General features: G+C 44.8%; 1 protein-coding gene across 2 annotated transcripts in view; it reads right to left on the bottom strand.

The window, feature by feature from the left end:
- Positions 1–26622, bottom strand: part of Dst (dystonin) — a 391633-nt gene that overhangs the window by 50538 nt on the left and 314473 nt on the right. For both annotated transcript variants that reach the window (XM_038342010.2, XM_038342008.2), the window contains 10 exons: positions 14687–14848; positions 13301–13471; positions 9611–9777; positions 7772–7931; positions 7257–7583; positions 6674–6758; positions 5446–5687; positions 4504–4710; positions 1058–1177; positions 790–897 (listed from right to left, as the gene is read on the bottom strand). In XM_038342010.2, the coding sequence (XP_038197938.1) occupies positions 790–897; positions 1058–1177; positions 4504–4710; positions 5446–5687; positions 6674–6758; positions 7257–7583; positions 7772–7931; positions 9611–9777; positions 13301–13471; positions 14687–14848 (1749 nt within the window). The remainder of the gene's footprint in view (positions 1–789; positions 898–1057; positions 1178–4503; positions 4711–5445; positions 5688–6673; positions 6759–7256; positions 7584–7771; positions 7932–9610; positions 9778–13300; positions 13472–14686; positions 14849–26622) is intronic.

The raw sequence follows: 26622 nt of genomic DNA, 5'->3' as shown, positions 1-26622 counted from the left end.
AGAAAACATTTCACGATCATCTGTGATTTTATTTCTGAATCCCTGAAAAATATTACTTAGTTATAGACTAATAAACCACCCTTGTTTAAAAAAAGGAGAAAGAGAAAATACCATTATACTGTACAATCTGTAATTTTATCTGTGGTCTACCTGAAAAGGAATGCATTTTTTTTTCTAAAATGTCATTTAAGGCATGGGTATTTGTCTGTCTTTATTTGGGGTCATATACTTACCCAGAAGTATTAACACTCAGTCATTTCCTTAAGCTACTCAGATGTCCGTATAAAACTGAGCTAACCACTTTTACTTGAGGATGCTCTTCCATCAATCTGCAGAATTATTAAAACTACATATACCTATGGCTTCCTTAGCTACTACCTCATTGTTCTCCTACTGGCTTAGAGTAACTTTATACAGAATGAAGATCCATGTATTTTGGATTTTGTTTCGGCTTAAAAGTTGCAGATGTTCCAGAAGAGTATGGCCCATAGCTGGCATAGCTCGTTAGCACGGTAACAGTAACGCAGCTAACACTGACTGGACAGACGGAATGCTCACCGTGGGTTAGTCAAGGAACCTTAACAGCTCAGAAGTATCAACACAGAGTATCCTCAGGGGGATGGCTTTCCATGGTTATTCAGTAACCTGAAAGGATGCCTGATTTAAATGTCACGATTCTGCTGTTTAAACAGAAGCTGCAGATACATACAAAGTGCCCTTCTGGAACTCAGTGCTCAGCGGATACTATTCTTTTGAGGGTCACTGCCTAGCATACGGACAAGATGATACCTTCATTGGCTGCTTTTCCTCTTCGCTGGAGGTGGTCATGATTTTATGCCCAGATTTAACAAGTTCATCAATAATATCCTTGTGCCTCAAAATATCCATGGTGAATGCCTGTGATTTACCAAACAAAGACAAAATACAAAGAAAAGTGATTCAGTGAAGGCAAGGAGGCAAAGCAGTTGAAAATAGCAAGCGACACTGACAGGGTCTTGGAAGACGCGGAGCCTGGAGATGCACAACCTAGACGGCAACTGGGAATGTATTTCCTCACCTTTTGAACCTGCAGCTGAGCACAAGTCTGGTCTTGCTCAAGCCTGATGTCACCCAGAGACATTAATTTCTTCTCTGTTTCAGTAATCCAGGATAGCTCAGCATCCGCCGCTTGCTCAAACTAAACAAAAGATAATAATTAGGTCAGAAAGTTCCTGCGGCTGGTGCCAGAAAAATTACCTATTTCTGTTGCTTCTAGATACTCCCTTTCCTAATTGGAGACTCTCAGCTTCTCCTCTCGGAACACGCTAAACTAAATCGTGAGTGGCTGAGGGATAGAGAGAGAACTCTGCCCTCAGACTCTCATGTGCTGCCGTATGGTCACGGGCACAACAAGGATGCGAAGATGGCTGGCTCTGTGGCCTTCTGTTACGGTGTCTCAGCTCCCAAACAACTGCTCTAAAACCTGACAATTAAATACCATCGTAAATAAGTTTTCATATGACTCCAATTCTCAGATGGGTAGATAGTACTGTGCCATCAAAGTACTTTGTTTCTGATAAAAGAATGAAAAATTTCCATTTCTTTATTGTATGTGTTTATTTATAAATGTGTGTGCAATATATATATTGCATGAAGAATACACTCAAACAATTCAGGCATGACTTGTAAACATCTGAGTTAATACTGGGCTTTAACCATGTACAAGATCATTCCTAAAGGTTTTAGTTGTTTCTCCTCATCATTAATTCATAGGCATGGCAGAAAATTTTAAAGCACAGAAAAATAGAGAGAAAAAAATTAAATTCCAGAGTTAATATTGTTGGTAATTCAGTGACTTTCCCCCAAGAAACTGGGAAAGTCAGACTTGTAAACTACCTTATGAACACCTTTATATTCTGCTTCTTTCATTTATTATGAATATTCCCCACATTTTGTTTTTGTCCCTTTGTGTTGTCAAAGCGCACAAACATTTTCAGTGTCTCGCATCAGATAAACTCTCAATGCCATTCTGAACCAAGCAGGGATCAGAAGGTGGGTGAGCAATACTATAGCCACCAAGGATAAAGGTAAGCACGAGAGCTTTAGCTGGAAGGATTCATGGGAAATGGACACCGCAGCTTGCCAAATCCAGTACTGCCTGAACGCTCCACTTTCTAAGAGAAGCTGGAAACCAAAATGGGAATAGAGGAGGATAATCAGGTAAGAGAAGAGAAGAGTGGGGCTGAAGAACAAGCTAGAAAATAATTCCACTTTAAGGGCTCTACATTAACACAACGTAAACACATGGGGAATTGGACACAGACCAAGTTTCCTCATTCCAAGATAAGTAAAGGTAAAAACGCCGGCATGACATACAGAACACTCCTGCAACATGAAGAGGAAGGCATAGTGTCTTGGACCTGGGATCTTGAGGATCAACATCCAAGGGTGGTACTTTTTGCACCTCACCTATTTAAGATTAAGTACAAAACAAATAAGGAGCCACTACACACCAATGCATATAGATGCAGGCCCAGAAGAGTCCAGTTCTCTCTAGCTAACAGACACATGGCGGGGGGCAGCCTAGCGAGGCAGAAAACAGACAATCCTCACTTCAAGTCAATCAGATGCCACAGAGCAAAATGGCAGCCCCACTCACTCATGCCAAGAGGTAGCACGAGGAGCCTAGGATTTCACACTTGAATCTGCGACAGTGTTCCTACATCCCTTTCAGGATGATTTTAAGAAGGAGCCAAAGTTTTATTCCCACTGACTCAAAACTAAGTTCCTTCCTCTAGTGTAAACGGAGGGCAGTGGGGAGTGTGGACTTCAGCCTGTCAGGTAGCAAAGAGGCACTTCTCCTCCGCTCCACTTTGGTGGCGGCATAACAGACCCAGTGAAGAGTCAGAGTTCTCCTCATCACTTGGTGTCAGACCATCATGGCCTCCCCCACTGTGCAGAGAGCTGGACCGACCAGCCCCACCCAACAAAGATGAGACATGTGCCCCAGAGCCCACGGGAACCTGCCCTGGCAACAATCCTAGCTGCTCCTGCCACACTGAAAATGGATACAAGCAGATGAAATCAAAGATTTAACCCATATAAAAACTAGGAAGACTCATCCGCCCCTGTCTCTGGAGTGCTGGGATTAAAGGCCTACGCTACCATGCCTGGCCAGTACTGTTCTCTTTAAGGGTGGATATTTTAATATTTTAGGTTCAAGACCAGCGACATAAGTCTGATTATTATTGTTAAACCTTTGGGAAACACTTGCAAACATTTTTGACTACAGCTGATCTGTAGTTAGTGCCTGAGCAAGCTCCAATACATGCTAACCAATATGATCTCAACCTGTAATTCAGCCCGAATCTGCTTCATATCACCCAAATAAGTGAACACAGACAGTCGTGCTCTTAAAGGACGGAATATTTGTCTTGTTACTCAGAGAAGGCTTTGGTGCCAGCTCTGGGATGCTCAAATAAATTTTAATGGAAAAAGTATTTTAATAGAGTTGAATAAACTTCATAAGTAAATATGCCCACTTTCCTACAACAATGAGGCATACAAATTCCTGCAAGCTGCAAAACAGAGGGCGAACACATTCCTCGGGCATGAATGCTCCTCAGAGAAACTTCCTAGGCAGGGCCTTGCTATAGGTTTCTTCCAGCTGCCTTTGTGAGCCTCGACTATTAAAATAAAGTAAGGGGAGAGTGTGAAGCTTCAGAACCTAAAAATCACGGTCACACGATGCTAGGAGAGCAACTTCGGAGACACTTCCCCACAGTCTGCTTCTGCTTCCTGCCTTTGCGTGAAGAGGTTAGTCACATATCTCCTGCTTGAGGTATCTGACAAAACCATCGAGCCCCGAACCAAGTCTGCAATCCAAACCCGATGACTCGATGTAAACAGCACGGAGATCTCAAGAGGGGCTAGACAATGCACAGTAAACTTCTAGGCCGCTGCAATGCCCACCATTTTCCAGGGCTGTGGCTAACAGCAGAATTCTCTGAAACTTTGGAGTAGAAACCGTGTGAGCCACAGACAGGTCAAGAGACTATCATTTCCCCCCTTTTAGTCATCCTTGGGAAAAAAAAAACTCTACGTCACCAAGAAAACTCTTTCCTTTTGAAAACAAAGGCTTTTTCTTCGCTTACAGCAGCATGCCAGGGAACGGTTAACACTGACCTATATGCTAACTTCAACTATTTACTCACAGATCCATAAGGCTGAGTCTAGGCATAACACTAGTATGAGCAACACACACACATGCAGATACAGAGCATTCTGTTTGGAAAGCAGGGCTTTCCTGTGTGTGTGGCAGGGTGTTCGCTGCCTGTGATGTAATGGGGGCAGATGGTTGCTAGCAATAGATGCAGCCCAGCCAAATTCTATTAAAATCTCAGAGCTCATTTTCTGAAGCACAGTAATCAGAATGGAAATATGGCACTAGACATGTTTGTTCGGGTAAAGACCCTGGGCAGTTGGAGAACGTCTGTTGCCTAGACAACAAGGTGCTGGTCCTACCTGCTGAGACCGCAGAATGGCAGCATCGATCTCTTCTACTTTCTGAGTGATGGTGTCGCTCACCAATCGGTAGCGCTCATTGTCCTCGGCGACCATTTTCTCCAGTCCTTCCCTGGCCCTCCAGGGTACGAGTTCCAACAGAGCGCTGCTCACTTCATTAAGGGAATCCAGTAAGGTTTTGTTGCTTTTAACTTCTTTTTTCAGTTCCTTGAAAACACACACACACACATATGGGTAAAGGTTCGGGCAGGCTCTCCTCTGTTCTTGGGGTTCCTTTGTTGGCTAACAGAGCTGCACTTGGCCTGGCTAGTTCTCCCTGAGCTAAACAAACCTCCATTATTTATAGCTGTTTTGCAAAAATGAAAGTGTCTCCAGAGAAGTTTAGAGAACAGTTCCTTTGTCAACAAGGCAAGATTGGGTCTTTGAAATGGAAAATAAATATTTACAATTTGGAAACACAAACCCAAACAAGTTACTATGTAAGTGATCAGGTAACAACAATAAAACAAGAAAGCTGTCCCACTCCGGAGGAATAGGGCTTGCAGGGAGGGCATGCTGGTGTTGCATCTCTCCAACCCCCTTCCACCGCAATGGATCTGAAAAGAACGCTTGGAAAGGCAGTGTATTTTTGTGATGCTGCCAGAAAACCCACCTGTGCCACCCATCTCTGACAGAAATGCTTTTCCAAACAAATTAAAAATCTCTGAAACAATGGTTGTCTTCTTTTTCTGTTTTTTTTTTCTTCTTCATTATTCTATCTTGGGCAGGAAACCATATTCCCAGTTACATGAGTCTTAAAGCAAACTATACACTCTGTCTGAACAGCCAATTTACTGCCTGCTTCCACCAGGCCCCGCCCACCAAGACAACCTAACTGGGATCCTCACAGACACGCCCCTTGTGGGTGACAAATGCCTTCCTTTGAGAAGCACAGATACGTACTTTCTGTCTCTCTTGGACTTGGCTTGAGGCTTCTCCTTTCAGGGCCTGAGTCTCGTAGGAGAGCAACTCCACCTCCACCCCGTCCAGCCAGCAGCACAGCTCCTTGTGCGTGGACTGCAGCTGGGTGGCGAGCTGCAGAGCGTGTTCCAGAGTCTTTGCTACATCAGCGCTCAACTTGGTGATGTCTTTGTACCGTGCTTTAATGGCTTCCAACTTATCTTGAATTATTAAAACTTCATCACCTAAAATTACAAAAGACTTATTATTTCTTATAGAAGGATAAAAAGCTAGGGTAGGGAGTTTCTTCAGGGAGTACTGATGATATGTTTGGGGGGAGGGAGAGGAAAAATTTTCCTAAAGACGATCTGACCCAAAAGATACTCTTACTTCTTCCTCAGGATTGCTAGCCATAATATCATCACTAAAACTAGAAATGGAGATGACAAGGACCAGAGAAACTTTTATGTGTAACATTTTATTTACCTTACAAAGCCATCTGTCTTCAAAGAGTGAGGGCTACAATAGCCTGCGCTCAGGTCCCTGACTTATAAGCGGGGTTTCGTCAGGCGGGATGTCTAACCTTCCTGTGCTTGCTCATCACTCCTCGCCTCCACACTTCTGGGCATCTTTATCTGCCTCTCCTGCCTTTTCAGACAGACATCAACTATGCCCCAAGCTTCAGACTTCTAACTCAAAGGTCTAGATACTTTAACACGTCTTTAGCCACAATGATAACTGCCCCGTGCACGCACGCACTGCTGAAACAGGTAAGGGCTTTCCTCTAACCAAAAGAACTGCTAAAATAACGTAGTTTCTCTGAGTTGCTCAAAAACCTCTCACGTAGATATTGAGTCATGCGTCTGTTTTCTTGGTGGCGCAAGCTCAGAGAAATGAAACCTACCTTAAAACAAAACAAGAAAACAGACTTCTAAACCCATGTAATCACCAGTGCTCCCACGGTGGAAGACTAACACAGCCACAGTGCAGGCTGCTCTGACTAGCTCCTATGCCAAGCATTGAATGCTATGAGTAATCCACATGGCGTCCACCAAGAACACAGTGAGATCACACATAAAACCCACTCGACTGACCTTCAAAGCTTTCTGCAGGGTGAAGCCTTAGAGCTGCCTCACAAAGTAGGACGTGTTCTGTCTCCCCATCCCCGCCCTTGAACTACACCCTGACAGCACTGCAGGCTGCTGGCTGTGCATAGCCCGAGGCATCTCACCTGTGGTTTGTTTGAGCAGCTCTAGGCCATTCAGCAGAGCCTGATCTACGCTCTGTTTCCTGAGGAGGATGTCTTCTTGCAGAGCCTATGAACACAGGTACCATTGGTATGGAAGCAGGGGGAAACCAAATTTAAATCAGCAGCAGCACTCATTAGCCTGAGAGAGCTTCCACTGGGCTCTGGGGACAGATCTGGAGAAACATCTCCCACTTTTAAAAGTCCGCTCGCCATTCCCTCTCTCTTCCCACCCATGCTCCATGCCCCGTGTTCACTGACTATGATTCACAGCGCTCCCCTTTTAGAAAACACTGAGGCCTTGTAAAAATTCCCTTTGTGGGGGCACTGGAGTACTGCTTCATTATGGGCCCTTGAATACAACAGTAATCACACTGAATAAGCAAAAGGCCAGCTAAATGGATGAATTCAGTAACGTGTCATTAAAAGTACCCTGTACACACAACAAAGTCTATTGTGAGTATAATAAATCATAATGGACATGAAATAAATACAACTAATAAAAATGAATAAATTAACAACAACTGAAATGAAAAAAAAAAAACAGAAAATAAATAAATGAAGATACCCGGAGTTCAGACTGCTGTTTCCACAGGGCCTCAGTGCTGTGATCCTGGACTGACAGCTTGCTCAGTTTGCCATGCACTTCATTCAGCCAGTTCATCAGCTCAACTTCATCTTCCCCAAAAATCTTAGCATTACACAAGGCCTGCTGGAGGAGCTCAGACCTGCTGTGACTTTTCTCTTGAATCTCAAAGTACCACACTTGAGAGCAGTCTAGTTTACTCTGCACCATGTCTTTATCCTCCCTGGAGCTCAGAACCTTTAAGGACTGGCCAATGCTAACAGCCTGGTGTAAATGTTTATTGTGATTGATGATGTCATCTTCTAAAGCCTAAACAAAGTTCAAGAAAAGAAAACAGAACAAAACAAAAAGGAATGGACAAATGAAAATGTAAACAGAACCAAAGGATGATTTAAAAATGGATTTAGTTTTGCAATTATGCATAAAATAACAAATGTATGTCACAAAAACCATGAAGTAGATGATAACGTGGGCCTCACCGACACACGGCATCTTACCTTGTGCTGTGCAATCTGCTCCTCCAGCTTTGGTGCCTGGGTTCCTATGGGCTCAGAGTTTGCCAGTCTCTTCTCCACGGCTGTGAGCCACTCGTTCAGCGGTTCCAAGGCCTCGTGAAACTCCTGCGCTACCACGGAGATGCCTTCCAGCTGGCGGTTCCTACACATTTGCCGAGACACAGGTCAGTCAGGGATTGAGAATGGGTAACATAGCCCATGAGTGTTTTCAGCCATGCTCCTTCCACTCTCCTCTAAACGCGGCTTTAAAGACATCAAGTAGGGCTTGAGAGCAGTCTAGTTTACTCTGCACCATGTCTTTATCTTTATCTTTATCTGCTTTAAAACGCAGACGTGTTAAAATAGCTCTAAATAAACGAGATTAAACAAGATATCCAGCACGTGAACATGATGACAGGTGAAAGCCACCTTCCCTGAGAATATGCACGTCAGTTCTAACCACTCTTAAAGGCAGTGGCAGTAAGAACAATGACAAGAGGTGCTACTGAGGGCACAGGGCATGCCTGGCCTTGCTGGAAGAACTCTGGATGTAATTTCAATGGAAGTGGCAGCGGCTGAAGTTATTTATAACAAGATGGTCAGAGGTGGACTTTCAAACTTCAAGAGCTGTGATTGCTATTAGAAAAATACAGCATCAAGTGCATTTGTCAAAAGCAATCGTTAACACTTTGTGGACTTAAATGTCAAAATTAGGAGAGCTCCTCAGATTAATTTACAAGACGAAGGGCTTTCAGAAACACAGGGCTGCAGAGCATCCAAGTACTCTTTCTGTTTCTACTGCTGTTTTCTTCGTCGGCCGAGCTGCCAGTCCTCTGCTGAGATCTGGCTGCTGTCCTATCTTCCTAACACACTGACTTTTTCAGGAATAATATTATCTGGGAAATGAAATTCCCATGAAGCTGAGAGGAATTACAGAAATTGGCAGCAGGGACAAAATATAATTTCCATGTCTTTTTTTTTTTTTGACAGGATCTCACTATATAGCCGTGGCTGGCTTGAGATGCTGTGTAGATCCAGGTGGCCTATAACTCACAGATACCCACCTGCCTCTGCCTTCAGAATGCTGGGATTGGAGGTGTGCGCATCACCATACTTGGCTCCATGGCATTCCATCACCAACTATTAGCGCACGCACATTTTAAAAGCCTCCCTCTCCATTCTAGTTCTGAAGAGACAGGGATTTACGCAGTACAGTTATATTACTGCCAACCCAATCACTCTGCGTGACTCCTCCTAGTCACTGTGACTCAAAGCAGCCGCACTGCAGACAGGAGGTGCTGCACTGGTTGCGACTCTGTAATCAAAGGGTTGCGAGCAAGAGCCCAGGAGAGCCGCATTCTGCTCTACTGTCGTCACAGAGGGAGAGGCCCACCCACTGCTTCCTTCTTAACGTCTCCCTTAACATGGCCATGACTCCCTGTCTCCAAGCTCCTTCCTGTGACATGCTTCCTGCATCCCATGCCACCTGTCATCATTTTCAATGGCCGTAGGTCTATCGGTCTGCACCTATCTGGGGCCAGAGGTGACCGAGCTCCTTCAGAACCCAGCATGCACTTGTGCCTGACTCATGGTAGGAAGAGAAGGGCTGTGCAACACACAAATGAACATATTACTCACAAGGGAAATGCTTTCATAATAAGCAGGGATGTAGCTGGTGGCCACAGGGCAGCAGAAGAATGAGGGGACAGGCACAGCAACCCCTGTACACACAATGACTATGCAAACGCAGAGAACATGGAGTAAAGGAAGTGCTGCCCCAACCCAAGCCCTGAGTGCACTGCGGCTGCTCCACAGGGACCGTCTCAGTAACCGTCGCAGTACCTGGCTTCAGCTCTGCTAAGCAGGGCCTCCCATCTGCTGTCCAAGAGGCTCAGCTGCCTTGACAGCTTCACTCTGTCTGCGGGCTCTGCAGAAGCAGCGATTTTCTCTCCTTCTCGTTTGATCACCTCCACAGTGGACTTCCGGTCTTCCAGCAGTCTCTGCAGAAGCTTCAGACAGAATGTTCAATATTGTAAGAGGCAAATATCAAGTATTTATATCTTATGTATCATATGTATGATATAGATAGATAGATAGATAGATAGATAGATAGATAGAATGAACATATATGTAAAAATATGAGAAGTAGGATTTAAAAAATAATCCATTTGGGACCAGTGAGATGGTTCAGCAGGTCAGGGTGGTTTGCCACCAAGCCTGATGACCTGAGTTTGATCCCCGGGACCCACATGGTGGAAGGGGAGAACCAACTCCTACAAGTCGTCCTCTGACCGCCACATGCAGGCTGCGGCACATGCAGGCCATATAAATAAATAAATGTCATAAAAAAAAAGAACACTTCAAAAAAGGAAAGAGAAAAGCATTTGGTGGAATGGCTGCTACTGCAGTGCCAGACACTGAGGTGTGGCTTTCACCAGAGACGGCTCTCACTGGTAGGGTCACTGTAATCTTCACAGAGGAAAAGCAGCCTGAACCACAGGAAAAGTATAACGTCCTCCTTACTTTAATAAAACAGGAATACTCTAAGCACCAAAAAGCTATCAACTCTACCAAAATAAAAGATTTCCATAAATCACCAGTGTTTTCAAATCGCCTTCCAACATGAAACAGTGCACTACAGGCAAGCAGGTTACAACCAGGTCAAAGCCCGCAAGTAGGAAGGCTGTACGGGAGGCCCGTGGCCCTCCGCGCGGCAGAAGCAGCATTTCAAACCCCACATGAGGATGAAAACTTAGGCAGAGCTCTCAGACACCCAAAAAGAAGAGAGTGTGGGGTGCACTGGGAACTCGAGAGCTGCCAGAAAGATTAAGGTTTCAAGACTTAGCAGTTAAAAGGAAATTCAATTTAAATCTAATTGAAGGCCAGACTCAGGGTCACTCTGCTCTAGCTAATCAAAACAAATCATTCCTGAGCAACTGTGTGTATAAGCACTGGGCTCCAGCAACGAGGCGCAGGAGCGCAACCAGACAGGCCTCTGCTTCCTTACTCTGATCCCGACGGTTAGGGAGCAAAGATTTAACAGTTACTCTGAAGTAACACGCTACAGGAATACCATGAGACTGAGACCACCAAGACGGGCATTAAGGGGAAAACCCACTTCCAAAGGGAGAGGATCACAGATGCTCTTGACACAGTTCGGGACATGGGGTAAACACGTGGTTTAGATAGCAAGGAGAACTAAGTGGATAATTTAAAAAATTACATTTATCATATGTGTGTGTGTGTGTGTGTGTGTGTGTGTGCGCGCGTGCGCGCGCGCACGCGCGCGCGTACACGCACACATGCACGCATGCGTCCACGCACACTTGCAGAGGCAAGAGGACAACTTGTAAGAGTCAGTTCTCTGGTGCCTCCATGTGCATTTTGAGGGCTTCAAACTGTCAGGCTTGGTGGCAAAGCCCTTTACCCGGGTGCTGAGCCAACTTGCCAGCCCAAGTGGGTTACTTTTGGTGAACTGAAATAACAAAACCTTTGGCAGTTAAAAAGACAAAGTCAACAAGTGGCTTTTACTGACCAACCATTATTAATCAGCCCTAGCAGAATAACTTAAATTAGTTCAAGGTAGCAGTATATAATTAAAAACCACACGGATACAACGGGTTTCCAAGTATGTTTCCTTACTTGCCCTCCTGTTTTGTTGTCTGGTACCAGAGCCTGAACTAGCACCTCACGTATCCCGGGCCACTGCACTATGATTACGTCATATCCCCAAGCTGCTTGTTCACATTCAGTTTCCACACAGGTTCTCACTGAGCTGCTCTCTGAGCTACGGGCCGAGAACCTGTGACCCTCCTACCTCTACCTGCCACGTGGCTGGGATTATAGGCCTGGGTCATAAGGCCTGGCTTTATTTCTTATATAACTTCCTAATTGGCTAAGTTTTCAGAGAATTTTTAGAGAGCTGGTATGGAATGTAGAACTAAAGGAAGCAACCTATGTAAAGGTTTTTAAAAAGTTTAATCTAGCAAATAGTGTATGTATTTAAGGGTTATAATGCGATGTTTTAACACGTGTGTACACTGTAGAATGATTTAATAATAAAACTAATTAACAAAGCTTATTTATATTTATTTAAATTTAAAAATCTATATTTATATTTAAAATCTTAATTTTGAAATATACAATAGCCCAGTGGTAAGGCACTTTCTTAGCATGGCTTTAGTCCTAGATTCAATTTCAAGCAACACAACATACACAAAGAGAGAGAGAGAGAGACAGAGAGAGAGAGAGAACGAGAGAGAGAGCGAGAGAGAGCGAGAGAGAGAACGAGAGAGAGAACGAGAGAGCGAGAGAGAGAACGAGAGAGAGAACGAGAGAGAGAGAGAGAATGCATTGTTATTATTATTTATGCCTGCTAACTAAATTAAACTAGGGCTAGAAAGGTAAATTAGAACTTGATTATAGGGGCTGGGGAGATGGCTCAGGAAGCACACAAGCTTGCTCTGCAAGCTTGAAGACCGGAGTTTGAATCCCCAGGACCCACAAAAAAAAGCCAGACAGGACTGCATGTGCCTGCAATCCTAACATTCCCCAGTGGGTGGGTAGAGACAGACAGATTCAAAGAACCCCATGTCAGCCAGGCTGAAGCGCAAGCCCCTGTCTCAGTGAGACCCCCTGTCTAGAGGAAACCAGGTGAGGAGAGGGAGACACCTGATGTCCTGCTCCGGCCTCTCCATTCAAGCACTCACCTGCATACCTCACACATACACAGTTTGGATTATAATTTTTATATGTAATGAAACTATAAATTCAATTTCAAATAATTAATCTACTCCCCATTTAAAAAGTCATACACAAGCAACCTTACTAAAATACCATGTGCCATGTCTTTTTCTGTGTGTCATTTCAAATCGCAGCTGCTAAGTCACTGGAAATATCATTAAATGCTTCATGACTAGCCACTACACGATGGCGAGCCCAGCACTGTATACGCTGTCTCGGGCGGCTCTCTGTCCATCGGCATCAGAGCACGCGGGAGCACATTCCCCGCAGGTGCGAACCGAGGATTCGCGCCGTCAGCGCTCGAGAACCTGCCAGTATTTCATCTACAGAAGGACAACTCAATGGGTAAATCTTATGTGTTAGAGAGTGACGATTTCTTCTGTCCCAAGGCCACCTGGTCAGTGAAGGGTTTCTTGGTTGTTCCATTTAAAGCTACTCCCAACACCCCTCTTCCTGACCTGACCCTGCCTCTGTCACCTGCAAATTCCCCCCTCATCCCTGCTCTGAAATACTCTAGGTTACATAATGATCTTGTTTATTGGCTTTCACAGCCTGTCTTTCCCATTAGATTTTATGTTCAACAGGGACTCTTGGTTGTTTCATTCGGGGCTGTATTTCTCGCAGCCAGAACAACGCCTTAACCAGACAAGGTGGCAATAGGTAGGTGCTGGTTGAGCAAGTGGCAAGAAACTGTTACTATGACATCGGGTTAGTTTAAGTGAGAAGGTACGCTTTGACTGTCCTTTTAAACATTAAATATGAAGGCAAATGATAGTATCATTAATTTACCTTTTGCTCTTGTATCTGGGCTTTCACCACTTTGAACTCAGCCGATGGAGGCTTCTGATTGGCCACAAGGTCCTCGGTGTCTGCCATCCAGCTGAGCAGGGACTCCAGGGCGTCTTGGAACCTCCCACAGTGGAGCAGGGCCTCCTGCAGCTGGGCTGCCCGCTGAGCCACCTGCAAAGTTCCAGTTGTTTCAACTTATTTACTTGTTTCATTAAAAGAAATAAGAAAGGAATCTGCCCACTAGACACTGCTTCTCACAACTGTTTCTTAACTTGGTCACGTACTTTCCCTTTCTCCCCTCTCTGCATGTGTATATGCGAGTTTAAGGCCAGAGACAGACTTTGTGTCTTCTACTACTTTCGACCTTAATTTCTGAGACAGCGTCTCACCAAACAAACTGCTTGCCATTTAGGCCAGATAGGTCAGGATGCCACCTGTCTCCACTGTCTCCATCTCTCAGTGCTGGGGTCAAAGGTCAATGTCATCTGCTTTTAGGTGGGTGCTGGGGTTCCAAACTCTGGCAGGTATTTTACCTACCGTCTCCCAGACCTTTTCTTTGTTGTGTGCACGTGTGTGCCGATGTGTGCACACGTGCCCTGTGGTGCTTCCCCCTCTGTTCATAACAAGATGCCATTCTTGGACTTTGCCACCGTAGCCATGGCAAGCAGAACAAAACAACAGTGGTGGTCAGATCTATGATAAAGGTAACGGGGCCACTGACACTCCCTAGGGAGGTCTGGAGAGTCTACTCTGGGATCCCTATTACCCTATCCCCCAGTTGCAAGTGATCTTGGGTGACGCTAAACTGTATAGAATTGAAAGGCTAATGCCATCCATGATGGGGTGGGTCTTTGTGGTGACTTAGCTATTTGGGGGGGTCACACATGCTCTAGTAAATAACCTCTCACTTGCACCCTGTTTAAAAAAACAACTTAAAAAAACCCACTTAATAAACTCATTGGTCTCAAAAAGTTGGACTTCAATGAAATCCCACTTCGGTCTGCTGTTAGTGCCCATCTGGGTGAATGGATGTCCATGTGGATCTCCCTGAGAGAAGTGAACACAACAGGAGCCTGGATCCCTTGCGTCCCTTTGTCGCTACCACGGCATGAGAGGTTTGCATGCTCTTTAAACACAGGGCCATCTACCATGGCTGCCTACAGTCATACCTGCTGGGTCTGCAGCCACGTCTCTGTCAAAGCAGAGAACATGGCAGGGCAAGTGAACCCACGAACTTCGTTCATCCATGTCCCCTACCTACTGTCAGGGGCCATTTAGTGCACAGCAACATGAAAAGGGCACGCGCGGCTACCAGGACAAATGACTACTAGTTGTGGAAGAAGACAGTGAGCAACCACTAAGGCGCTGAAGGGACCATGCAATTACCTTCTTATTGAGCGTTTTCCACCTCGCATTGACATCATCCAGGTCATGCTCCAAACCCTGGGTGCAGGTGTTTGCAGCTGCACTCTGAATGAGCCCTTGCCCTAACCAGTTCACATCTTGCTGCTTCACCTGCAAGGCTTCAATTTCTTCTTTCTGGAACACCTGCAGGTTGGGAGACCAATAGCGTAAGAACTATATTATCTAACAACCAGCAAATGTGTAAAGACCATGCGCTTGCTCATTACACAGTAGAGAAGTGAAGGGAGCCACTGTTACTGAGATATCATTTACTATTACTTTGTGAGTATGAAATATAAATTTGTGGCACTTAACAATATATCTTATATACATTTAATAAGATCGCTTACAAAACCAAGGTAAGTATAATGGAATTTCCTGTCATCACAATTTAACTCTATGAAAAAAAACACAAAAAAATGCTAAGGAGCAAAGGATAAGATGCCCCTTTCGAGTCAAGGAATTCTTGTGGGGGCTCATAAGGCTTGGTGTGATAGAGCTGGCTGACAACTGAAGCTTGGGACTCAAATTACAAGTGGAAACTCACTGGCAGGACAACAAAGTAGGTCAAGAGGCCAAGTGCGTGCCTACCCAAAGGGCCAAAAGACAAGGGCAGCAAGTGGAAAAGGACACAGGGCACATGAGGAGTCCCACAACCACAGCAGTGGTAGGTGCAGCCCCAGGGGAATGCCCAAGGGGACACGGTAAGACCCATATGCACAGGGTGTTTCAGAGCAGCCAGTGGCAGAGAGGAGGCTAGGGCCGACCTAGAACAGTACCTGGCCCTAAGAGTAAGTAGAGCCTCTGGCCTTGAATATTAAGTGTCCCAAGGAAAATCACACCCCATGCCTACTATTGACATAGCCCTCTCCTGAACATTGCAAACACCTCCATCGAAAAAAGGGGTCCTGGAATTTTAATCATAAAACATGAAAGAAAAACTCAATTCACCAACTAACTTCAGGGCACAAGTTCTAGTGCAGAAACAAGAACAATGTGGAAAAACCAGGACAACATGTCTCTTCCCAAGACTGCCCATCCATATGTAATGGCTTCCGATTTAAACAACTTGGAAGAAGTCACAGTCAGAGAATTTGAAAGAACGGTTAAATTATGTTCAGACAACTCAAAGAGGATATGAATATACCCCAAAAGTACAAAAACAAAGATCTGAACAACAAAAAATTCCAAAATACGAAAATAGAATCTAATAGAGACATAGGATTGCTGCAGAAAATTCAAATTGAAATGCAAAAGGGGAAACAAACAAACAAACCTAAAACCAATAGGCCAAATTAAGAAACCCTAGTGGAAAGCCTTACCCACAGAATGGAACACGTGGAAGACAGAGCAGGTGTTCCTGAGGACAAGGTGGAGGAATTAATCATTCACTAAAAGTCAATGATTGAACATGAGAAAGCCCGGGACAGCATGGAAAGACCAAATCTTCTAATGATAGTATAGACCGAGGAGGAAAGTCCTACAGCAAAGGCACTGAGAAGACTGTCAAGGCAGGCGTCACTCCAGTGATGGACCCCTGCATTCATGGCCTCTCACCCCCGGATCTGGACCACACATCAGCTGTGGTTTCTCTTTGCTTGCTACTCCCCATGAACCTGCTGTCAACACTTTCCTAGGACCCTCTCCCCTACTGTCCATCCCATCCAACACATGGTCCCCCAGCTGCTTGTGGCTTATAATGGATATACTACATGAGATTAAAATACAAATCCACAAAAATGGAAATTACTAGTTTTTGTCTAACAGTTCTATACCCTGGGCCTGCTAGGATGCCTAGTAGTAATATGTACTCAACAGTTATTTGTTAAATTGGTATCAACACAGAAAAGATACAGCTATCTAGGGCGATGCCCTTTCCAGTTAACAATGAAGGTAACACACCAATTTCCCCCCCCCGCAGGTAATACAAATATTTATAATGTTGGGCTTGGAGAAAGTTATGAGAAAAAAAATCAATTATTTTTAACTCCCTGATGAAAATTTTACACAGATAATAAGGTAGACTAAGATTTGGGATTCTGAGTCATGATTCTGAAGGAAACCATAATAATAATTAATGGCTGGATAAACAGAACATATGGAAATGTAATAAAGGCAGATATATTAAAAGAGCACTTCAGAAGAAAATTATGGGTAAAGTGTGAAAAATAACTGCGAAGGATGTAGGGGCCCAGGAGACCACTCCCCAGGCCGTGGCCCAGTGCTAAGCATTCAGGGTTCTTCTATGTTAACCGTAAGAACAAATACACTGGGAATAGCAAACAAACGAGCCATTGTTTCCTCTGAATGTCCCTGGTAACAAAAAGTTCAAGCTGCTTCTCCCACTGAGGGTGCATATTGACATTTCCATGCTGGCTAAGGATGTCTATGTCAACTAGCAACTATAAGAAGTTAGCTGCATGTAATGGAGACAGCAGAAGAGCCCCGGTCACTGCAGAGACAACCTCAGACATTCTTCTGTGTTTCGGGAAGGTGTAACTTGCTAAGCATGTCAGCAGAAAACTACGAGAGGGTAGTGACGAAAGACTTTGTTTTTTGGCTCTGTGTGTGACTCTGTTTCTTTTCTATGGAACAATCTAAATTGCCACTTCCAGGAGCTAAGTAAGGAGACGGTTCAACGGTTAACAAAAAAACATGCACAGGGTCAAGAAAACTACTGCACTCTTGTAGGTTATGTAATGTTTCAGAGGAAAACTTCTTAGTTTTCAGAGCAAAAGCCTTACTAATACTAAGTTCTAGTAAACTGTCTGCAACCCTCATCTAGGTTAAATGAAGGGTTTGGATCAGAGCAGATCTACACGAGTTTGTGATCATTTTCCAAAATTCTTATAAATGACTACATCAACAGCTATGTTATGAAAAAAATTTACACATCAGTTATAAAATCTTATAGGGAAAAGGTATTTTGCTAAACCTTTAACAGAGCATTTGCTTCAGGCTAAAGAAAAGGTGTGGACGGTGGAGACCAGACAAGCAGTACTTCTGATACTATTTAGATTCCTTATCTCTGAATGGTAACAAATCCCTATAAAGACTTGCTCCCCACCCCACACACACAGAGCACACAAACACAGAGAGCCTTAAAATAAAATGAAGCTGACTCCGAGGCAAAGGCTACCAGAGGAGCTCAGGGGAAACACCAAAATAGGCAACTTGAATCTGAGTGGAAGAAAAAAAAATTACAGGCTTGACAGATAACCTCTACTTATCACAGGCTGCACCCTTTGCTTTCTTGGCTCATCCGCAGCTCTGAAGGAGTTAGGGTCGACAATGCCTGCAAGAACACAATAGTTTCTCTCCTCTTCAGCATAGGGTGCCGGTAAGCTGGCCGGGTGGCATGCTTTGCAGACCATAACAATATAATACTGCGTTGGTACCTTTATGACTAAGCCTGTTGATGCTTAATAGACTCAAAACAACTGCCCTTAAATGGCACTGTTTCAGACCATGATTTGTGCAAAAACCTAGCATTAACCTAAATTAACAGTGGGGGAATTCTGAGTGAGCTGCAACAGCCACTGTCTGCATTGCAACGCCCCCTCCCCAACATCTGGGAATAATCATTCCCCAACAATCCCTAATTAATTTGTTACACCAACGGATTTATCAATTGCTGGCATCTGGCAGGGCACTAATCAAAGTCCTCAAATGAATGACTGCGTTTGGTCATTATTAAAATCATTCTTGACCACGCTGAGACAGAAGAACCACTGGCAGCTGCCACTGTGGTTTTCCAATTTCATTAATTACCTGGAAGCCATTGCAGACTGTGTCCAACATTCCTGCCTGGACCCCTGTTTTTCTGGGCCCTGTTTTCTTTTTTACTGGTATGAACTGGAGGGAGCATTTCTTCTGGGTCACCTCGATCTCCTGGGCAGAAAAGGGTGCCCCTACGTCACCCTTAGATGCCCTGCTGCATTCTGCTGACTCATATTGTGTCAACAGTATCGCATTTTCTAGCAAACCTGTGCTAGCGAAGTCTACATGCGGCTCTCCCAGGCCTGTGGGAGAGACTTCTAAACCACCAAGGCGTTCCTTCACACGTTCCCTACTATGTGTCGTGATCTGGGACTCCCCTTGTCTCAAAGTTGTCTCCTTTTCTTCAGAGTTGGAAACACACTTGTTTCCTCCAGCTCTTGGTACAACCAACGTGTGGCACTTTGTGCTCTCTCTCAACTGGCTCTGCACACACCCGTGTTCACCATGGGGCACCCTCTGACCACTCACACATTTGTTCCCGTCGAGTGGAGAGATGTCCTGCGGAATCACCTGGAAGCTGTCCCCAGAGTGGGCACTCCTGCACGGTAGCAGCGGGATTTTCTGCTCACTGACGGGATCAGCAGAAAACACTGGCCTATATGGCTCTGATATGTGAATGTCTTCAGCAGAAGACAGGCTTCTGGTCTGCGGCAGGTCCCCACTTACAGGGCCCCGCTTCTCTTCTTTCTCTGCCGGGGGGCTGTATAAACCAGAGTCATCCTCTTCTGAGGTCTGAGAGTTAGTACCCCATCTGCACTTGCTGGCCTTGGTAACAGCATCTGACACTTCAGTAGGCTCAACAAAAGAACTTTCACTTTTGTTTGCATAATCCATAAAATTGGCTGGAACAAACGTCCGCCATGACCTCCTGTGCTCTCTCTTTTCTGCCTGAGACTTGGGTTTGGGGAGACCCGTACTTCGAATGACATCACTATTTAGTTTGAGGGCATCGAAGATCATCTTTTCATCTAGTCTGTTAGTTTCCCGACCTCGCAGCTCAAATATACTGCAAGAGGAAAGGGCACCATTGGAGCACAGAGAACTACCGTCCAGTGTCCTGTGACTATAGGGTAAAGTCCGCTCTGCAAAATGCCTAGAAGACAGGCTACCTTTGGAACCTGAGTCTATCTGTTCGTTTAGTCTGACGGTGTCATAGATCGACCGCTGTGGGACATAACAGTCTTCAATATTCAAATCCTCCTCTTCTTCACCCTTCCCTACACATGGAGGATTCTGGCGTAAACAGTCTGGTCTGCTGAGTGGCTTCCCCATTTTGTAGACAGTCAAAACAAATATTGCAGCTTTTGACACCAAATGGAAGAAATGCAGTAAAACATTTCCCAAGAAGGTCTACTTGTGCATAGAGCTGCGGTGCATCCAGCATGAAGGCATAAATAACAAGGCATGATGTCTGAGGTGCTGACGGTCATCACGAGTGCATCCAAGTAAATGAAGCTACAGCCTTTTCCCTGGGTCTCAGAGGTAAAGTGCAAGGAGCCTGAGCTTTCAGCTCCTGCACCTCCTGCAACTCTGTGCAAGTTCCCTTCCCCTCACTCACTCCCAAGCCGACAAAAACAAGCACACAGCTAACGGTGGCTTAAACACTCAGAACATTCCACTCTGAGTTCACTGCGCATTTCAGTCTAATTTTGCGTGAGGTTTCCAGATTAAAATTTCCAAACGAGCAAGCATTTTAACAGGCTGAAGGTTAACTTCGGCAGAGCTCTGGTTGACTGTAATCCACTTAAAGATGGCTTGCAAAACTCCATGTCCTTTACAGATAAACTTCAGAAATACAGACAAACACAAGAGCCATGTATTGTTCAGATCGGAAGGCACAGAACAGATTGTCGGAGAAAAATAAGTTAAGTTTGATGTTGTAAAAAAGTTAAATTTTTCTTCTAAATAGAAGGGGGAGCCATATAAAAATAAATTCGACCCAAAAGGCAGTTTTTCTTCCCATATTAAGCTTCTTTGAGGTTATCCAGAATTACCCGAAAGAAAAAAGGGCAGGGCAGTAAAATCCAGCAACCATTAAGTAGTCAAAAAGCATGTCCGAACTTCTCTTTAAAAAAATTTCCCCCAAGATTCTTATCTGATCTTTCTGAAGAAGGCTTCTTCCACCTGAGGCTGCTGCGGCAGGCTCCCGGCTTCCTCCAAGGCAGAGGAAGTTCCCATCCAGCTGAAGCCCCAGCCGCTGTCCTCTGCTAGGGCAGGCTGCGGCCGCTCCCGCCGGGGCTCGGGCTGCGACACGGCAGCGGGGCCTCGCAGCACACCCAGCCCCGGCGGCATCGATCTGATCCGGTCCAGGGCGCGAGTCCCAGACGCCCGCTCGGCTCCTCGCTACGCCCTCCCGTGACTTAACTTCGCAGTCATCCTGCCCACTCGGCTTCTTCCCCAGCCCAGAGCGGTTTCAGGGGGAGGAATCTCGAGGCCTAGAGACTGTAAAGCAACAGCTTGGTGACATCAGCGCGGAGCAGGCCGGTTCTGCAGCTGGGAGAGGGCAGCCGGGTTCAGTTATCCCGAAACCCCTCCCGGCTTCAGATCCCGGAGGGATCCCAGGGGCAGGGGTAGAACCTGACACCAGCTGAGCAGGGACAGTCATTCCCACTGCTGGCTCATTCGACTGCTAAATGAAAGTGTGTGTGTGTGTGGGGGGGGGAAGCGGATGAGTGGGGGTGGCCAGGTCCCTGTCCTTCAGCTGAAACCACTCTCCACAGTGACGAATCAGTTACTTGACCAACAGTACCACTTTGAAGTCGAGTGTTTTATCATTCCTCTCTAAAGACCAAGTTCAAAACTGACTGTTCTCCACAGTAAGGGCCCATGTGGGCACCTCGCCCCAGCACTGCTGACAAGAATATCTGTAGTCACTAATATCCACACAGACCTCTTGAGATTAATGCAAGGCCCAGGCTAACGATGAACATGGGTTATTTAATAAAAATCACATCTACAGATTTTTATCAGTTCAGCAAATGTTCTTACAAAAATACTGCCCAGCAAGCCAAACCTTAGCCTTTTGGGAGGAAATGACAAGAATTATTTAATAAACTTGATCCATTCTTGTATGAAATAAAGCTCACTGCCAGAAAAATACCTAGCTACAAAGGCAGGAAGACAAAATGGTGCTGGTCCCGGAATGAAGAAAGCAGTTGTGGTATTTTTCTGGTAGTTTTATAAAAATGTTCTGCACCTTAAGTTTCCCAAATTATTTTATAAACATCTAAGTTAAATTAAAATATCTTCATACTCAACAGTTACTAGATGCAGCTCAGTACGTGGTCATCATTAAGTTGGAAAGTACATTTATGCCGACATTGATACAGAAAAAGCAGGTATAAAATACCCGCCAACACCCCAACACGGAGGTCCATTTTCATGGCACTGAATTGAAATGTTTCAACGAGTGCGCGAGTCTGTGACGTCCAAGCTCAGAGAAAAGAAAAATGTATCCACAACCACCATGGTGAAGCCTGGACTGACTCCAAGGCTGGGAAGGCATAGAAATCAAGGGTAGTGTTCTCAAACTCCCACCACCTTAGACGCATACAATGCTTCCTACCCAAAGAAGTAGTGATGATTTCCATGGAATTGGGACACTGTAAGATCCTTAGTAACTTTTCATAAAGAATGACCTTAACTCAGCCCACCTTCGACTGAGTCATTAACACAATATTATTCAGCCCTGCGAAAAGCCGAGTGACACAGAGAAACCGACGTTTGAGATAGGCAGTACATTATAAAAACCTCATGGATAATTCATCACCAAATCCAAGCACTAGGCAAGCACTGGGGAAATGACGTCACATCACCACTGTCCTTCCCCATCTCACAGCGTAATGGGAAATAAAGACAATAAAACGGACCTAGCACAGTTTGGAAGCAGGAAGCACCTCGGGAAAATGTGCACTGGCTGATTATGGGTAACTGTGAATTCTTATCATCTTAGTGATTGCAGCTTATTGTATTCTGGTTCAAGTTAATTACTGTATTATTTGTACTATATCGAGGTGTCTAGCAGTAAATCCACACGTATGTGTTACGTGAGATCGCACAGAAAGCTACAGCTAGATTAACATAAAGGTCAAAAACCTGGCTCGTCTTTCACCTTACATTTGTCCTATGTAGCTACTTCAAGAGTGACAGTCGCCACTGCTGGTGAAATCTGGACACGGTATGCTGTGCTACACACTAATCATGGATCGTTAGAGCGCTCACACTTTCCGGAGAGGGCTTTTCTAAACAGTCGACACCGATAGCTCACACACACAATCGCAGTGCTGTCTTCAAGCTACAGCTTACCCACGCTCTGTCTAGAGATGAGCCAGCTGAACCCCTACCGTCTACTCAGACACGTCGAACATCAGTGCTAACATAACATAAGCGGAACAGCACCTTGCCGTCGCTTCCTACTTCTCAAGTGAAATCCTTTTAAAGGAGAGGTCTTGCAAGTAATCTTATTACCAAGTGCCACAAATCACTTTATGGAAGTCATTAAAGGCTAATTCTATAAACTTGAAACATGGAAATTTTAGACCTGAGAGATTTGGGACATTATGTTTACTACACCATTAAGTGGAAAATACATAAACACAAATTATATTATCTATAAAAGCTGACAAAATTCTTGCTTGGCCCAGCGCAACCGTTGCTGAAATCTGGGTAAGAAACCAAATGAGAAAGAGGGGTTTTGGGCTGCAGGTATGAGACAGGCATGAAGAGCAAGGGTTTTTAGCACTCTTTCTAACGCAGAGGAGCTGTTTGCTGAAGAAAGCTGGGAGTGCCCTACAGTCTCTAGACCAAAGCCACCACACAGGTGATGGCGGTGCGTGGGCACAGTGGCCATTTATCCGAGTGGGAATTAATTCACGGTTAACAGGGAGCAGCACAGAAGGAGCATGTTGAGAAGCACTGATTGTCTGGTGTCTTATCCGAGGCAAACTGTCCTCAGTCTCTCCAACAAGCACTCGTGATCCCTCCATAACATCTGTGGTCCTAGCGGTGCCCATCTGTGCCACCTCCAGGGTGGCTTCTAGGTGGCTAAAAAGATTCTGCACAGAAGGCAGTGGTCTTATTAATTAAATACACAAAAATATCTAAAAGCTCATGCTTTTAAAGGCTGCCAAGCAAGTGCACATATTAATAACCCCATTCAACTTCCTTCAGAGGACAGAGCCAAGCAAAATCTGAAAACACTTTCGTATCAAAACGGGGATAAAAGAAACAATGTAATCTTGCCCTTAAGACCATTATAGATGTGTGTGTGTGTGTGTGTGTGTGTGTGTGTGTGTGTGTGCAGAGGGGCGGGGGAGAGTGAGAATGAGATATAGCATGCACGTAGCGGTCAGAGGTCATCTTGTGGGCGTTGGTTCTTCTCTTTCAGGACATCGGACCTTGGTGGCAAAGGCCTCTGCCACTGCAGCCATCTTGCCGGCCCTCCAGCTCGCACTGACAGGCCTTCCAGGTCTGTAGTGTGTGATGTTTCTTAGGTGATGGAGGAGAGAGGGCAGCCATGTGTTTGGCCCACTTAGGGTGGATCAGGACATGGAGTACTCACACCACTTCATTAGCTAGGGGTGGAGGTGTGATCTCTACTCGGGGACCAGGGGTTCTGCCTCGCCCACCAGATGTAGTATTACTCCTAAAGGGTACTTTGATGGGGTAAAGAATGTGACCTTCCTATTAGCCTATAAACTTTAGGTAGTTTCCATGGTGAAAATATTTCACCTTTATAAACACTGAAGGGAGGCACACAGCCTGCTGGCCAGCAGTCGATGGCAGAAATCAGTCCACTAAGACATGCCCCACACCCAGAACCTCTCCTAAACCAGAGTTATCTAATTTCCCTTGTACTCAACACACACATGGATAAATTATTCATCTCTGCTCTTTACTAACAGCATGAATATTACTATTAAAACTCTTTCTGGAAATTCTAATTTTACTTTTAAAAATATGGCGACATCACAGTAGGTGTTTGGATCATTTAACCATTATTTTAAGAAATTTGTGTGCAAACTTCCTGGTGTCTCTAGTGCCATGATATTTTGCATTTTATTTATTCAATATTCAAATACTGCCTGGGTTAGATAATGCCTACACCTGGACCAGACTAAAGTTATTATAGTGTAATTACGTGTTCTGGTCTATGTCTCTGATTTCAACTTGAATTAGAAATTCTCCATTCTATGAAATGTTATTTCCATTTTGAAAATAGAATTGCCAGTTAGTATTGACTTGTACCAGAGACACTTGTGTGGGAAAAAGAATCACAAAGGAGGCAGCAAGAGCAGCCAGGATGAACAGGAAGCAGGGTCTAAGTGTTTTTGATATCATTCTGCCATGGTATAGAGAGGAAAGGGTCCAGACTTAGCTAAGATGGGACACTATTAATACTGTAGTTTCTTTGATCTTCAGTGAGATCAGTGTGAAATCAACAGTTCAGTGCAGTGATACCAACTGTGATGAGGAAAGGATGTGGTGACTGCTAATGACATAAAACCACTTACATAACTGTTGGATAAAGAAAAGTGTGAATACCGGGCAGGGGTGGTGCGCGCCTTTAATCCCAGCACCTGGGAGGCAGAGGCAGGCGGACCTCCATCTCTGTGAGTTCAAGGCCAGCCTGGTCTACATGGTGAATTCCAGGACAGCCCGGGAGACACAGGGAGACCTTGTCTCAAACATATAAGTAAATAATTTGCAAAAAAAAAGGAGCATCTATATGACTTAACACATCTTTCATTTGAAAATACACCCAAGTTAGGGCTCTGCAAGCAGGGAGCACCAAAGCAGCCTTCATCCCTCCTCCAGGAGACACGGACACGGACTCTGGTGTTCAGTCTGCAGTGAGGACACTCTGCAGCACAACTGAATTGCAAAAGTAGAGAAGCATAGAAGGAAGACGATACACAGGAGGAAAAGCAACAGCAGAAAAAAGACCTCATTCTTTAAACTTTAATCCAAAGACTAGGAAAACCTAAGGCGCAAGAAATCAAATATATAGTTTAAAAACTGGCATTAGCTAAAGAGGCATCAATCTTCCGTCAAAGTTTTTTGGAATCTTCTTTTGACTGATAGTGAATCAGAAGGTTTGATTTAGAATAACAAGTTTTTAGTCAGTATAACTGAATTGATTTTTTTTTACCATAAATAAATTTTGTCTTTTTAAGGAAACAAAGTAAAAATAAATAGTAATGTCTTCAGTTCTAATCTGAAGGAAGGGGGCAGGGAAATCTGTACTTAAGTCTACATCACATGGGGTGAATGTTGGGCTCTGTACTGGCGAGTTATGTGGAAATTAGTGACCGCTAAGTTTCAGTCCTGCTCTCAAGCAGTTCGCTGTGTGCTGAGAAAAACCACCACAGGATTTTATCCATGACATTAGGGTGAAGGAAAGCTACTTGGTGGATTAATGTCAAACGGGATTATATCTGAAAGCTCAAAACGAAAATAGGCCCAGTCCTTCAGTACTATTTGGTTTCATTCTTAGAAATTATGAGTGGCTTTTCATGCAATGCAAATTACTCCACTTGATTTGTTTTTTAAATTTTCAAAAAAATATACTGAAAAATAATTCCACAAAAGACTAAGGCCCAACAGAAACTGAACTGAGACGTGCTCTTCTGCCGCTTTAACAGGGAAAGAGAAAACACTGAAGCGAAGGGCTGTCTGGTCCCCTCTCACCAGCAGCACACTCTCTGGGACGCTCGTGAGCACAGCTCTCATGTGTGCACCACACAGCTTCTGCAGCCTCGGGTGCACCGAGCTCCTGGCGCTCCTGGTGCTCCTGGCACGCAGCTTCACAGAACACTGTTCTTAAGTGGGTGTTCCTGAAGTGTTGGGCCAGAGTGAAGGGCAACAGCCGTTTGTTACTCAAGTCCATGATATGACCGATAGCAAAACTTTCCAGAGGAAACATCAGGTCCGAAACACGAAGAACGCAGCACATAAGGCATTGTATGATTTTCCTCAAAACACCCAGGCCGTGTGATGCTATCACCTGTATAACCCTGTGCACAGGCTTGCATACTAATTAGGGATGAACAGTGTGTCTCCTTTGCATGGCTGATACTACAAAATTATCGGACCGAACCCAAGGTACAGGCCTGCTACTTGCTGTCATTATTTTTTTA

The sequence above is a fragment of the Arvicola amphibius genome, chromosome 9 (assembly GCF_903992535.2).
Source record: "Arvicola amphibius chromosome 9, mArvAmp1.2, whole genome shotgun sequence".
Taxonomy (NCBI): Eukaryota; Metazoa; Chordata; class Mammalia; order Rodentia; family Cricetidae; genus Arvicola; species Arvicola amphibius.
The sequence above is the reverse complement of the archived record's forward strand: the minus strand, read 5'-3'. Positions and strand labels throughout refer to the sequence as shown.